This window comes from Taeniopygia guttata, chromosome 13, assembly GCF_048771995.1.
Source record: "Taeniopygia guttata chromosome 13, bTaeGut7.mat, whole genome shotgun sequence".
NCBI classification, from domain to species: Eukaryota; Metazoa; Chordata; class Aves; order Passeriformes; family Estrildidae; genus Taeniopygia; species Taeniopygia guttata.
The window spans coordinates 2,954,896-2,970,639 of NC_133038.1; the positions used below are offsets into that span (position 1 = coordinate 2,954,896).

General features: G+C 42.2%; 1 protein-coding gene across 2 annotated transcripts in view; it reads left to right on the forward strand.

Annotated features, from left to right (window-relative positions):
- The window catches only part of SPOCK1 (SPARC (osteonectin), cwcv and kazal like domains proteoglycan 1), a 267,252-nt gene extending 251,917 nt beyond the window's left edge, over positions 1-15,335 (forward strand). For both annotated transcript variants that reach the window (XM_002187170.7, XM_012575814.5), the window contains 4 exons: positions 3,858-4,079; positions 4,682-4,744; positions 9,723-9,860; positions 10,842-15,335. In XM_002187170.7, the coding sequence (XP_002187206.5) occupies positions 3,858-4,079; positions 4,682-4,744; positions 9,723-9,860; positions 10,842-11,032 (614 nt within the window). In that variant the 3' untranslated portion in view covers positions 11,033-15,335. The remainder of the gene's footprint in view (positions 1-3,857; positions 4,080-4,681; positions 4,745-9,722; positions 9,861-10,841) is intronic.
- The last annotated feature ends 409 nt before the right edge of the window (positions 15,336-15,744 follow it).

A 15,744-nucleotide genomic window follows, 5' to 3' on the forward strand; every position in this document is an offset into this window, starting at 1 on the left:
TCTGAAGGCTTTGTGCAATTAAAATCTCCTCAATAAATGATGTAAGAAACTCAGGGACATGCTTTGACATAGGGACATAATAAAACTAATTAGGTAGCAAGATCAGATTCAAATTGCTCCTGAGCCTGTTGATCGTTCATAACATCCCCATATTGTATCCAGATAGTCTCCTTGGTTGGAGTGGGTGTTGTTTTTCTTTTCCTAGAGGTCTATGCAATATAAAGGATTTTTTTCTGGGGAACATTTCTTCTCCTCCTTCTTTTATTTTAAGCGATAGGGGAAATTAGGTTAATTATACCCCTGTTAATTTAATTGTAATATACTTTAATAATATAAAAATGTCTCATGTAAGTGTAACTCTTGAAGGGGGAAAATAATTCTTTCATGCCAGAAGGTGTGTTTATTTTTAATAAGGATTTTCACCTAAAGACTTTTTTAAATTTAATTCCATTTCAATTTTGAGGTGGAGCATTTAAGTGTTAATGGGATGATAGATACATGTAGGTCACCTGTGATTTCCTTCCAGCTCTGTAGTGAATGCAAGTTGTCAGGATGCTGAACAGCTGTCTGTTGAAAAGAGGAACAAGATGGTCTTAGTCCAGGTCCTTGTGAGCAGGTGTGCAAATGAGAGCAGTCACCAACTCAGCTGGCATTAATTGGCATCTGTGTTGGCAGCCTCTGCCAAGGAGCCAGGAGGGATGGGGAGCCTGCACCTCTCTCCTGCTTCTTACCAAAGGCACTGCAGCAGTGTGCTGATGAACAGAAAGATGCAGAAAAGTTCTCACTGAGGTTGCTTATTCTGGGTCTGTTGTACTGGAAATCCAGCCTGTTAACCAAGTACTGAATTCTTTACAGAATTATAGTATATGGTTTATTTCATCCAGAAAATTACATCATACATTATAGATAAGCATATCAAAAGAGTCTAAAAATAAGTTAATTCATTCAGTATCACTTGGCCTCACCTGGCTGGTGGGAGAACAGTGACCTCCCAGTGAAGGTAAGTGAGCTCCAAAAGCCATTTTCCAAAAGCTGCCACGGTTTTGCCGTGAGTCAGAGCCTGTGTTGAACATTTAGGGGATATTTGGCTTTCACTCAGGTGCTGGGTGCTGAGAGCATCCAGGATTGTTGGATTTGGGCTGCAGATGCAATTTATGGGCAATACCTTTTACCAGGAGACAATATGAAGCGGAGCTGCTATTGGCCTTCAATGACATATTGAGGGGCAGTTAAAGAATTAACTTTCCACTGATAATAACTATCTAGCTAAGGACTTTCTGTCACACCTACCACTTCAATATTCCAGGACTTCCAGACCACATTGTCTGATAATCCAGCACTGTTTAGTAAATCAGCCTCTTGATAAAACTAATTTGGGACTCTGGTCACAATAGTGTAAGCTCCCTTGTTTATAAGAAATTATGATCAAAACCTGTTCAGTTAATGTAATTGTCTTCTCGAGTGCCCTTTCCCAGCTGTATCTCCATCAAGCCCTGGTGGTGTGTCACAGAGCAGCTTTGTGCTCACTGCAGTCACTACTGGTGATTTGCTCAGACGGATCCGTGCTGAGGACAGGCTGGTGGTGTATCCCCATGGCACATGCAGGTGGAGATTTCCCAACAGGGAGGACAACAACACTCAGAAATAATCTACAGGCACTGTCAGGGGCAAATGCATTCCAGGATCTCCTCCTCCCTGCTTTGATCCCTGCCAGTTAAGAGATGAGCTTTAGAGACCATCAGGGCTGAGCAACACGTACCATACCCAGCTGATGACACAGCTCACCTTAGAGTTGCTCATCTTTTGCAGCACTAAGTGCCACCACAGTGTGTAAAGTCCATTGTCAGAGAGAGCATCTGTGCAGAAAAACAGCAGACAATGGAAACTAACTCTTTTTCTCCTGAAAACTGTTAAACTGAGATAGCTGGAGCTGATCCCAGCTCCATCCTGCAGTTGAATGATCCACTCCTGCCTGTCTGACTACTTTTAACCTGCCCTGGGTTGGGGAATCTGGCAGCAAACACCTGCACAGGGCAGGACTGGATGCCCTGCTCCTGTTGCTCTGTAAAGAAAAAGGTGAGTAATCTAAAGTCCTTTCATTTGACAAAAGATTGCACAGCAACCAAATCCCGCTTACCTTCTTCAGATGACTTAAATAATTGAAGTCAATATTTCTAATTGCTTCAGCAAGGCAAGCAGCTTCCCCCTACATCTATTCACACAGCCTTGTTCTTTTTTACTGTGCTCAACATGATTAGATAATGTTATGGGAGATAACAGCATAAAAATGTGATGAAATGTTCAGCGTGATTTCTCTCTTCCCTGCCTGAGCTACCTCTAGCCCTGAGAAAATGGCATTACCTTCTTCCTTCCTTAGAGAAACATGTATTATGAATGACACAAACCTTCCCATTAGTTAACCCTTCTGATTGTCCCTCTGTGTCACTGACAACCTTCAGCCACAGCTGCGTACAAAAACCACAGCTTCCAGCAAAAAGCCCTGCTCTCCTTTGGATTAATGCCTAAAATAGCAAGTAGGGTGCAGAGCTTGAACTGTCAGCATGATTCCAGCAACATCTCAGCTTTCACTTGAACAAAGCAGCATCCTGAAAGGAACACGTACAGCAGATAAAGCTAAGCTTAACCTCTTTCAGTGAAAGTTGCAGCTGAAGGAAAAAGCTCGTCAGGCTTCTCTAGGTGGCCTGATGTGAGCAGAGTGAGCAGTGCACAGGCAGGTTATTGCTCCCAGCTGGAGCAGTGTGAGCACCAGAGCCCCGGGCTGTCAGGAGCCCTCTGTCCCTGCAAATCCCCAACCAATGGGTTCATGTTTCTGAGTCCTGGTTGAAACCAGTACCCTTGTTATCAGATTTATTATCTCTGCATTGCAAATATATTTCATTGCATTGTAGATAACTTGGAATTTAGTCTAAGCATTGAAAAAAATACCACGACAGTGTGGATTTGGAATGCTCCATGCCACTGTTTTTCTGGAGCCTGCACAGTACTGGAACATGTATCTTATGTACACCGTGGGTATCTATATGCATGACTTGGGCTTTCTGTGATAACCACTGCTGCTGCAGCAGTCTTTGAAGGATATGGGCTGTTAAAATGAATGATGGTGATGGTTTCCAAAGCGCTGGAAAAGCAGAATCCTGTGTTGCTGCAGGAAGGTGCTGGTACAGCATACAAGAGCATGGGCAGCTCTGGGCAGCTCCAGAAGCCGAAGCTGTGCCCTCCCTCAGAGTGATGTGAGGAACAGAGACATTTCACCTCTTCTCTCCCCCTGCCTTCCCCAGACAGCTCAGAGTCCAAAGCAGTTTGTTGTCACAAACCACAGACAGGCCTTTGAAAAGTGAAAAACAAGGATGAGAGGTAGAAGGTGAGAGCACAGCAAGAAAGAATATGATCAGGCAACTAGAAAGGAGTCTGGGAAACAAGATTTAAATTGCATTCAGATTCAGTCTAGTTTGAAAATATGGTGGATGCAGCCTTTTCTCATCACATTTCAATTTCCTGGAACTGGGCCAAAACACTTGGACTGAGGACTGAAGGAAAAAAAAAGCAAGAATTTTTTGAGTAGAGATGACTTTGAATTACAGAAACCAATTCTGAATCTCATCCCTCTCTACCCTACAGCTCCCACAGAGTGTGAGTAGTGCTCTGGTTTGTTGCTGTGCTTGGGCTTTAAGCTTTACACAATCAGTTCAGTCGTTCAGTTCTGCTTCGGGCAAGTCAGCTCAATGTTCAGGGTCCAGCCAGAAAAAGAAAAGTTGGCAAGGCTTCACCTTAGAGTGGCTCCTGTGCCGGGGGTATACCGGGTTTCAGCTGGCGAATATTTGCCTGTCTTCTTACAGGATTTGACACCAGCATCCTCCCAATCTGTAAGGATTCCTTAGGCTGGATGTTCAACAAACTTGACATGAACTACGACCTGCTGCTGGATCCCTCGGAGATCAGTGCCATTTACCTGGATAAGTACGAGCCATGTGTCAAGCCACTCTTCAACTCCTGCGACTCCTTCAAAGACGGGAAGCTTTCCAACAACGAGTGGTGCTACTGCTTCCAGAAGCCAGGCGGTGAGCTGTGCCACTTGCAGGACAAAGAGCAGCTCCCTGGCTCTCCCTGTGTTTCAGGGCCTGCCTCTAGGGTTTGCTCATTGGCTGAGCTGTGTTAAAAAGCCCTCTTGCCCAGCAGCAGTGTGAAGGGCATTCTGGGACCATGTTTATTGTCACAGATGAGCTATATTAACATCCCTTGATCGTTAAAGCAAACAAAGTAGCAAGTGTCACTGCACACAGTCTAGAAATAAGCTCTATTGCTGACAGAAAGCTCAAGAATTTACTCTTTTATTAATGAAGAATTTAACCAATTAGCAAGTCATAAATCAGAGAGCTGGCATGATGTCAGTTTGGTTAAAAGAGAGGTAGAATGGTTTAACAATTAAAATGGCCCCCAAACGCTACTCTCAACTACAGTGTTGCCTTTTCTTTTTTTTTTTCTTTTTTTTTTAATTAGTGGAGCTAATGACATAAATTTGTTTTGTGGTACAGTACCAGCATATGGGCTTCTCTCAGCCCCAGGTGTACAGTAGCCTACATTTCATGTCAGCAGTGAAGCCAGTCATTACAGAGTCTGTCCCATACCATCTGGAAACTGATTCTTATACATTATATTTTAGGTCTTCCTTGCCAGAATGAAATGAATAGAATTCAAAAGCTAAGTAGAGGGAAGATTCTGTTCGGTAAGTTCGATTACTTGCTATTCATTTGCTCAGCTAATTAAAGCTTCTGTGATTATTGTAACTTTATATGCAGTAATGGTTTTTCAATTAGAGACTAATGTTTTGAGTCGGGAATATGCAGCACCGAGCGTAGGCCTGACACTATGAAATTAAACAAATAATGAGATAGCAACACATAGAACAGGTGTCAGCATGGCAATGGGTTCAGAACTAATTTACAGCTCTCCAGAAATGCAAAGCCTGCACAGAGCTTAATACTGTCTTCATCACCTCACAGGTCAGAGTCAGTACTGGGAGGCTGCTTGGTACTCGAGGCTCCCATTTCTGAAGGGTGACTGAAGGTGCATAGCCAATGCATTCATGTTCCACTCCAGCTGTGGCACAGTGCAGGCTTTCCTTTGGGTTCAATTTTGCCTAATCACTCTTTAAAATATTTCAGTAGGTTCTGTATATATGAAAACAGGAATTCATATCATTTTAGGCAGCCTGCAGGATGCTTCATGCTGTAAGATGTGGTCATGCCTGTCCCCCTCTCTCGTGCCTATTGGGAGCCTGAATTGATTCATGACTTACATTGCTCTGATTGATATCTAAAATTAGATTAAATAAATCCCCATCTGGCATTTTCCCGATTAATTGCTGAAAAATCAGGTTGCTGAACTGAAAAGAGTTCAAGTGACTAATTCTCTACCCTAAAATCACCCAGTGATGTGTGGCCTGGTGTTTGTGTGCTGGTGTTTTACCAAAACTTGTGTCCCAGCACATTTGAGCACACAGAGCCCAGCCCCTGAGGTGCAGCAGGACGAGGCCAGCCCTGCACTTCACCCTTGAGGAGGATGGCTGACCCAGCCCAAGCTGTAGCCCCATGTTGGAGAACATGTCAGGCTCCCACAGCATCCCCAGCTGCAGCACAGGCTGTGCTCAGCTCTACCAAATCCTGCACTGCCATTTGGACTCAAGGTTCAGGTGCCTTGGGAAAAATCCCAACCTGGATTCACGGGTTTAAATTAAGAATAAACATTCCTAAAGGCCACAGGGACTGTGGGTTAGATCCATCATCCTTTCATAGCAAGTTCACTTGAGGGTTAGGAAGTTTCAGAGTTACAGCTCCTGCTGTTGACAGCTGTGGGAGCACAGGGAGGATTGATCACTTGGGATATGTGTGCTCCATTCAGTAAATATTCTGCATTTGTGTTCAAGGGAATGTTGTGGCAGAGGAGGTCACAATGTTCTCCGTCTCATGGGTGTCATGATTTTCAAAGCCACCTAAAAGAGTAAGAAGCCCAGTTCTTAACAGATAGCTTTGAGTATCCCATATTTATTTTATGCTTTGCTGTCATTTTCTACGTGCAATAAATGTCATCTAGGTTGAAACATAAGTAGTTTATTCTGGTGTGTGGAAAGAATGATGCCTGGGTTGCAGGTAGTTCAACATGCAGGTGGTTGTAGCACATGGCACTGGGATCTGATCACAACAGCAGGAGTAAAATGACAAAGTAAATGCAGTAAGAATCGTCCCTTAGCACAAATAACTTCTAGTCAACTGTATTAATAAAAAAAAATAGAAGAAGAATGAAAGTGATGAAGCTCAACAAATCAAAGTGTCAGGCACAGGTTGTTCCACAAGCTAGAAAATTATAATATAAAGAGGAACTCTTTGCTTCACCTACCCTGAAAGTCTTCCTGCATAATGACATCTGTCATGGAGATTTTAATTTGATATCAGAGCTATTTAAACAGCAGAAAACATTGTCTTTTCTCTTCACTGTCTGAAAAATCATTCAAATGGAAGCACAAACATACACGTGACTTGTAGCAATGGAAAAGTTGGAAAAGAGAGATGAGTATTTTCAGAGAAAGTAATATTGAATTATTTTCTTTCCTCCTCTGGCCCTGACATAGAGAACACAGCACTTACAGGCTGGGCACTAGCATGAAGAATGTTTTTGTTAACTTGTATCCATTGATAAAAATGATGACTTTTGATATTTCCTTCTTTATATGTTTTCCAAAACACATGACAGTTGCAACAAAGTACTTCAAAGCCATTGCCGTTAGATATGTTGAATTTGGAGACTTTCAAATGAAGTCTTTGCATCCCAGGAGACTGAATTAAAAAGTAAACAGCACTATTCATCTTTTCCTACCAGATTTATCTGGAGTACAATTAACTGCAGAGACTGTACTTTCAGAGCATACAACTGTGCAGCCTGATAATGCTTCTCCCACACCACTAAAGTAATAAATTTCTGCTCCCGTCACTGTTTTCTCCTATATCAACCCTGTGGATTCAGCTAATATAATAGCTAATACCAGGAGCTGTGTGCTGGCTAGTACTTAATTCTGACAGGCTTTTACCTCTATCTTTCGTATATAATTATTCTCCTCCTGTTCTCTAAGGAAGAGGGGTGTTATATAGATAAGGAAATGATGCAAAAAGAAAAAAAAAAAAAAAAAAAAAAAAAAAAAAAAAAAAAAAGAGAAGAGGTGTAGGTCTGGGTCCATAAGGAGGATACAGATGCAACAGTACTGTTCAAGTTTGTGTGGAATAACTAAACCCTTCCCAGGACAGAGGGAGATGGGGAGGCAGGATTCAGTAGCTTGAGGCAGTTTGTGGGGAGGGACTCACATTTTGTGGTGTCCAGTCTTGTGGGGCAGCACTGCCTGTGCAAGAACCTCTGGAGAGGAAAGCTCCAGATGTTCCCTGATGCCAAACCCAGCAAATGATCTGTTTGGGTGCCATGCTGCAGGATAGCAGAGCTTGTAGCCAGCTCATTTCTAACAAAGACAGGCTGATTTGTGTACAATTCACAGGGAGAATCATCACGTTGTACAACACTTGTTCCCAGTCACTCTCTGTCCTCTCCAGATTATCACCTGAACCTGACACATTGGAGAGGACGTGCTCTCTCCTCCCTCTGATGGTTGGCAATACTCTGACATTAGTATGCAGAGATAAATATTTAAAGCTCCAGTGTTACATACAAACTGGCACGAATTTCCCACGCAGAAGGAAAAGTACCTTCCACTCTTCACTGTGACCCAAAGTGTGAATCTATTCCACACACAGTTATGTTGGCAGTGAGCCTGGGCCACAGTTTATTTTTAAATCCTTTAAAGCTTTTATAGACAGCGTGGAACATTTTCATACCTTACAAGAAACAGTGAAACTATGCAAAAAGGCTTGTTTCAAAGAAGGAGAAGGTTGTGTTGCCCAGGAAAAGAGAAAGCATGAAACAGTTTAAAATGCAGAAACTGTTCCCTGCTCACCCTGCAATGCCCCTGAGGTCCCCCTTTGATCCTTCCCTGGAGCCAGATGCTGATCAGATATAAAAGGGCAGCTCTAGTGACATGGGTACAGCTGTGCTGATTTACACCAGCTCCAAGTTAGCACCTCAGCACTTTTCCCAAGGTTGTGTGTGGCTTGATAAACACCTGGAGTGCTTATCAGAGGCAGGACATATGCATAAATATGAAAAACTATCTTTCCTAATTGATATTGAAATGAAGTTTTGAACACTGAGTATTAACTTACAAAAAAAAAAATACATACATTTGTTATTGAAACTATTGTCTTACAAATAGTGAAAATGAATCTTTGGTAGTTGCTATCATGCTTATATTTGTACATGAACATAATGGGGATACCTATTAGCAAACCTGCTATAAGATCATGTTTTGATATTATTTAAAATATTCTCACTCATGGATGTGGTCTCCAAAACTGATCCGATACACAAAGATTTCTGCAGATGTTCAAAGGTTTCTCCTCTCACCTCCCAGACCTGTATGAGCAGCACTCAAACTTCAGACAAGATCTGCAGAGCAATGAGTTTGGATATTCAGATTCACTTTGTGTAGCTCTCTGTGTGCATGAGACTGACTGACTTCCACTTTCATGTGTTTTATGTAGGAAATCTGGTGAAATTTTGGCATCACCTTCTCATTCATCTTTTCCTGTGAGAAATGTAGTAAAGTGGCCCCTTTGACACGTGTGCTGTCTGAATAGATGCTACACGTGGAACTAGTTAAAAAACTTTACTGAACCACCAGTAAATCACTGGTATCTTTGACAAAGGAGAAAAACACTTTTTCAAAAATCATTTGAGACAAGAAATTTGGAGGCCAGGGTGTGGTTATACCATGTTTCAAATTGAAGCAATTGACAAAGAAGGGAAAAATGAATGTACTGACCTCCAGTGGGAATAAAGCTAACTCATCTCAAAGAACAAGAGGGCTTTTCATACTGAAGTACATTTGCTGTATATGCTGAAAATGGTGGAAACAATAACATAGGTTTCTCCTGAGAGTTTCCCTCTCTGCAGAAGCCAGAATGAACCACACTCTACAAGGCTGAAATATATTGGTTTTATTGTGAGACAAAACTTGGGCTTCAAATCCGAAGACTTACTGATTCAGATCCTGTTGTCCCTTTCTATAAAGCCTGTGCATTATTTCCTCTTTTATACATGGGAGCTCTCAGTAAGTCAGGGGATGTGCCTGAGATTAGTATGAATAGCAAGCAGATGGCAGATACCTTCCAGGGATAATTACAGCGTTGTGGAAAGACTCATATGATAAACACTGAAGGAGTGCAAATGGAGGGAAATGCAGAACTAATGAAGTTGGGGTAATAATCCAGTTGGGAAGAAAAGTTTAAAACCAGGAGTTAAATGTGAAAAAGCTCTGTGGGAATATCAATCATTCAGGGGCAGACTGAAGCTCTCTCTAGAGCTGTGTGACACCCTCCTCTGTGTGCTGGATATGAGCAAACATTTATACACTGTGACCAGGGTGTCTGAAAAGAGTTAACCAGAAATAATTCCTTCATCCTTTCAGGCACCAGAAAATCACACGTATTTCCTTGCCAACATTGTCAAGATCTTCATGTATATAAGTGCTAAGTTCATAATACCCTCTCTGAGTGTTTGCTCCTGCAGAGGATTGCATTACTGAGCACATCTTGTGTTTTATTCAGGTGTTTTCATCCCCCGGTGCAATGAGGAAGGTTATTACAAAGCCACGCAGTGCCACGACAGCACGGGGCAGTGCTGGTGTGTTGATAAGTATGGGAATGAGATAGCTGGCTCCAGAAAGCGAGGCACAGTCAGCTGTGGTGAGTAATGCTCTGCTTTCCTCAGACAGGGGGAGAGCTAACGCTGCTGTACCCTGGCATTGCTGTACCCCAGAAGGGAAACACGGGTACCGCATTCAAAGTGCTCCTCTTCACTGTTCACACCACAAATGGGGCCCTCATGGGTCCTCTGGACAGCAGAGGTGCAGCACAAGTTAGCAGGCAATAACCACTGTTAAGGTATTTTTGCTACCAGCCTGGAAAGTGCAGTTAGTGATATTAAAATTAAGGGTCTGGGGTTGCTCGGCATGGTTATTAAAGATATTGTTCTGTATACTCTGGAATGCACATCTACTGGAACTTTCCAGACAAGGGAAGGCCTCAATGTGTAAAACTGTATGCATTAGCAACCAAGCCCAACACAACTGCTGACAGGACAATATTATCTAGGTAAGCGAAGTCACCAATTAGCTGTTGTGCCCAGAAAAGGAAGATGTCACCTGCAATCCTTCAGAGTGCCTCAGGGATGGTTTTGAGTGCAGCTTTCTTTTTTGAGAAGGAACAGAGACATAGAAGGTCCAGGATGCCCAGAATGACATCACAGATCTTTGGTTCAATAGCTACATTTGCAGAGTGAGGTTTATGCACTCAAATAAAATCTTTTTTTTTATATTTTTAGCCTGCTTTACAGAGCTGGGATGGAATGAAAGTATTTACAAAGGAATGATGATTTTCTGGCCTGCATGCACCTGATTTGGAATTTTCCAGTCAGGTCTCTAGGAGGAGGACAATGCATAAGGGGGCATTTTATGCAAAAAAAAAAAAAAAAATCAGAGTCAATTAATACATATTTTTCCCAGTTCAGAATGAAAATTGAAATTTTAAGGTTGTTTCATGAATAGCTGAACCAATTAATTTAAAAAATAACATTGCAAATGACAGTGGCCTGCATGACAAGGATAGTGGTTAATGTGGAATTGGGTGTTGTGTGAGGAAATGACCTTTCCTGCTCACCTGTTTCAGAAGAAGAGCAAGAAACCTCAGGGGATTTTGGCAGTGGTGGATCTGTTGTATTGTTGGATGATTTGGAAGAGGAACCTGAAGCAACAAAAAAAGACAAAGAAGGGAAACTGAAGATCCATGTAAGAGCAGCTAATGAAGATGATGAAGATGAAGATGATGATAAGGATGATGAAATTGGTTATATATGGTAGTGCCCATCATGATGAGGACTCACGTTTTGCACAATATTGCAATTCACATCATATCTCTGCAATTGTATCTGAGAGTACCTGGCACAAAAATTCCCTGTCTACTGAGTTTAATTTTGTATAGCCAATTTAATTTGGATGACAACTTTTTTTCCAGCAAGGACTGTTTGGAATACAGCTTTTGTTCAGTTGGTTTGGGGGATTTTTGTTCTATCCACAGGGGCAATGAGTTTTGTTTCAAAACCATTTCATGTCTTAATCCTCACTTGCACCACTTACGAAATCCATCATGTGAAAGAATTCTGGAAGGGGCTCAAAAAAAAAAACAATACAAAGGCTAAGAAGCCCCTCTCATGTCAGAGAATTCGTGTCATAAATTGTTACCTGGGTCATATCAGAAAAAGGTTTTTCTTTCATCAAGAAGGAGAAGTAGGTGCTTCCTTTTCTAGTCTATATTTATAATGTCCCTGTGAAGAGTAAGTTTCTTTGGACAGTGGCTGCCCAGTACCAGGAGTTTAATCCAGAAGAAAACCCACTGGCAGGACTTTCCCTTCCTTCCATTCTTTGAGAATGAGTCCAACAGGCTTAGTCCAGCTCACACTGAAGGCAAAACTCCACCAGGGCCCAGCTCAGCTAAATGGCACTCTTTATTTGGCCTCCTTGATCTGAAGAGATGCTGCAGCTGTCATGGACCGAGCCCTAGAGGCAGAGTGCCTTTCAGAATGTTTAAGGAGAGAGTATTAGGTGAATTTGTAGCATCATAACCACCCCCAGAGCTGTTCCTCAGCTGCTGTCTGAGCTCGTTTGCACCACTAACACCCAGGCAGCCTCTGCTGCCAGCTCACACCCCAGAGCTGTCTGTTCTCCATGAGCTAGAATGCTGTCCAAGACACCAACCCTCAAAAGTGACTGTCTCTTACTTCATGTAAAGGTAACCTGATTTAAAAAGCACCTTTAGGTGGTGAAATTTCAAAGCATAACCCCTTGGCTCAGTGTGGTGCTGCACGCTTGTAATACACACTCCTAAAAGAGAATAGTATTAAAATCCAATCTGTGATGCCCTTGATACCTCCCATATATTCAAAGCTCTTGTATCAGAGCATATTGACATTACATTATTTGCAGTGTCCTTTCCCATGGCAGTTCTCAGATGTAGTAATGGGCTGTGGTGATCTTTTATTATTTCTGCTGTTTTGTGAAGCAGTAAGAGGCACCTTAATCTCACTCTTGCATTAGGAGACAGGTGTGAGTATTTTAGCAGTGCCTGTGGTTGGCCAGTGAGTTATTTTGCAGAATAAAAAATGTGGCTTTTATAACAAAAACTAATTAGAATTTTTTTTTTTTTTTCCTGAGTTAATGGTGGATGTAGAGGTGGAGACAGCATTGAGTCACAACATGGTTGTCTACATAGTCAGTTGAAAGCTGGAAAATACCACACAGACTGGCAGAAGTCAGTTTTTAGGTACATTGGCCCGGGGATGTTGGCTCTCAGCCCTCTCCAAAGCCAGTGCCTGCCTGGCAGCCCTCTGGGTGGGATCTCTGCTTTCAGATGTGATCAGAAGTGGAATTCCTTTCAGGTACTGTGTGCTGCAGGGGCTCTCCTGTTTTCTCCTCTTATTTCCTATTTATCCAGATCAATGACCTGAGGACAAAGAGCAAGCCTGCATAATCATTATTAATGCAGAAGGATGTGTAAAACCATGAAGAATTTGTTGTTTCACGCCCCTGCATCCTCCCAAAAATCTGCCATCACAGTCATTTGCAAAAGGCCAGCAATCTGCCCTGGCTCAAATAAATCCCTTTGGTTTTCCCATAGCTTTAGCAAAATATATCTAATAATCATTTTCCATGAGCTGCACCACACACAGACACAAACACACACACATATGCACACTTTTTCTATTTGCTTTTCACAGAAATCCTGCCAGCTTGCAGGAGGAGCAGATAACCCAGCATTTCTGTCTCCCTAAAAATGATTTTGTGAGAAGCAATTGAACACTGTCAGTAGGTTCCTTCTCAAACATCCTGTCTAGTTTTCCTCTGATACTTTCTTAATTAACTCCACATTCTCTGGGTCTGGCTCTGCTGTCCTGTGCAAGACCTGCCTGAGGCACAGCTGCCATTTCATTCTGCCATAAATCTGAGCTCCACAATCAGCAGATTATGCTTATCCTCCTGACTGGGCTCATTCTCCACACAGAGCTGGGGGTTTTGGCAGTCCTGTGTCCCTCCACAGCAGTTTATCCTGGGCTGTGCCTTACATCAAAGGTCACAGAGCAAATCCCTTCCCCTGCCCAGCACCTCCCCAGGGTAATGCCTGGCACTCTAAGCCCTTGCAGGCAGTACCAGGTCTGAGGCTGCAGAGGGCTGTGTCACATGGAAACATGCAAGATGGTTAAATTAAAGCTGTTAAATAAGAATGTGACCATCTTTGAGTTTACATGTGCAGACATGGCAGCACCACCCGCTGGTGGTCTCCTGGCTGTGATCTTCCACATGTGATGCTTCCAAATCAGAGCTGGAAGGGTTTCACTCTAAATGTAAAGCAGTTACTGTCTCCCAGAGTCACCAGCTCAAACATGGGATGGTCCCAGTGAAACAAATCCATGCCCAGCCCAGTCTGGCGAGGGGGCTTGGCCTTGGCAGGCTCAGGTGGCCTCTGGTAGCACATCCCCCTGCACCCAGAAACACACAGAAACACAACTGTTGTAGGCATGCTGGCCTGGATCCAGACAGAGCCCCTCTCCAGGTGACTGCTCAGTCACCTCTGACTCTGCAGTGTTCTTCTGGCTCCATCCAGCATGGGAATTGTGCCACTTGATGGGCTGGGGCAGCTGGGCAGGGCAGCCGTGCCCAATCCCAGTGCCCCGGCCAGGCAGCAGCAGGGCACACGTGCTTGGAAGGGCAGCTCAGACTCTGGATTGCTTTGAGAGCAAGTTCCCAAATCCTGCAAAGCTATTTAACAAAGCCCTTTTGTGATCCACTGGCATCCTCCTGTGGTGGGGGATCTGCAGCCTATCTATATACATATGTATACCTCTGTGTGACTGTATATATACATTTATGCACAATATGTGTGTGCACATGTATGCATATGTATGTATGTGTGGGGAGATGCATTAAGAAAATCTTCTATTTAATGAAATAGTGATAAAGAAACCAGCAAGTCTACCAAGAACCAATGCTCTTCCAGATCAAGCCCCTTCCATTCTTCATGCTTTGTAAAGGATTTAATTTGCTTCCAACTTAATTTAATTCAATTCATTCATTTTTTGGTTTTGTTTTTTTTTTTTTTAACAAAGCAAGACTTACTTCCCATCTGAATCAATTCATTGACCTTCCAAACATTTTCTCATTGTGAAAAATGGAATCTGAGTTGTCCCATTCTTTTAGAGACACAAACCAAATGGAATCAGAGTTGTCTCATTCTTTTAGAAACACAAACCAATTTTTAATCTCATTTTCTTTTCATATTACAGTCTATTAGATACTGTTAGGCATTGCTTTATGTTCCTTTTAACTACTGTAGTTAAATCAAAATACTGAGTTCAAATTTCAGCACAGTAGGGTTTTTTGGGCCATTGCTGTGAACACAAAGAATCTTCTTTATTTTCTTTGCCTTTTTTTTTAATGCTATTCTGTACTATTATTTTTAACCATTTGAACTGTTTATTTAATATTTATTCTACAGTTTATATTGAAGATGTAAAGTTTATATTTAAAACAACACTGTTTGTTAGTGAATGCTTCTCTTTGCCTCTCCAGCCTAGTCTGTTAGTCTCAGTGTACATTTCTGGCATGGGAATATTTTGATATTAGGAGTTTTGTAGCCTTTTCTCCCTCAAGCAGCAACTGATGTAGATCTAAGGTCACCACCTGACCCAGACCAGGTCGCTCGAGCTTCGCTTCCTCCGTTTGTTGGCTTCTCTCGCGGTCCCTCCTGTGTCCCATCCCTTCATCCACAGACTGCTTTGTACAGTTACTACACATCAAAAAGCCCTTTCTACAGTAGGTGGGTTTTGGTCTTTTTATACTTTTCTCAATGCTGTTGATGTCTGTTACTGTTCAATGTGTAGATCTGTAAGGAGAGATCCAAATATTACGTGTTTCAGTTCGATGTCCCTACTGTAGATGGATGTAGACTATCATAGTAAGTAGAACTGCATAGTAAATTCTGAATGCTTTTTCCATAAGGAGTTAAGTGGAATGTGAGCATTTTGCTACCTTTGGTTCACTGTAAATGCTTAACTGTAGTCTGAAATAGTTGCATTTTTGTCTGTCTCAATAAATTTTAATTTGTCTGCGACTCCTTATTGCCTGTCCTGAATTTTATTAAACTTAAGGGATCAAAAATACTGCACTACCTTGAGTCAGCATTTAATCATACATGGAAATGGATGCTCCTTTATATCTGCTTCATAACTTATACCTCTGTTCAATGCCAGCTGTAATCTGTGGAGTTAATGCAAAGTCTCCAGAAACCTCTATTTTAGAAGCAGAAATGAAACCAAACAGAATGAAATAATTGTACCAAAATCAGAACTTTTCAAATTATATTAAAATTAATTTTTGAGGAACTAGCAAGGGCAGAGGGGGAAGCTTTCATTTCTATTTCCTCTCCAGAGTGCAAATTGTCATGTTTTTCTGTCTCTTCTGAAGGTATCCAGGGCAATTCCACAAACAGCCACACTCTGCAGTGGCAATTATCTACATGA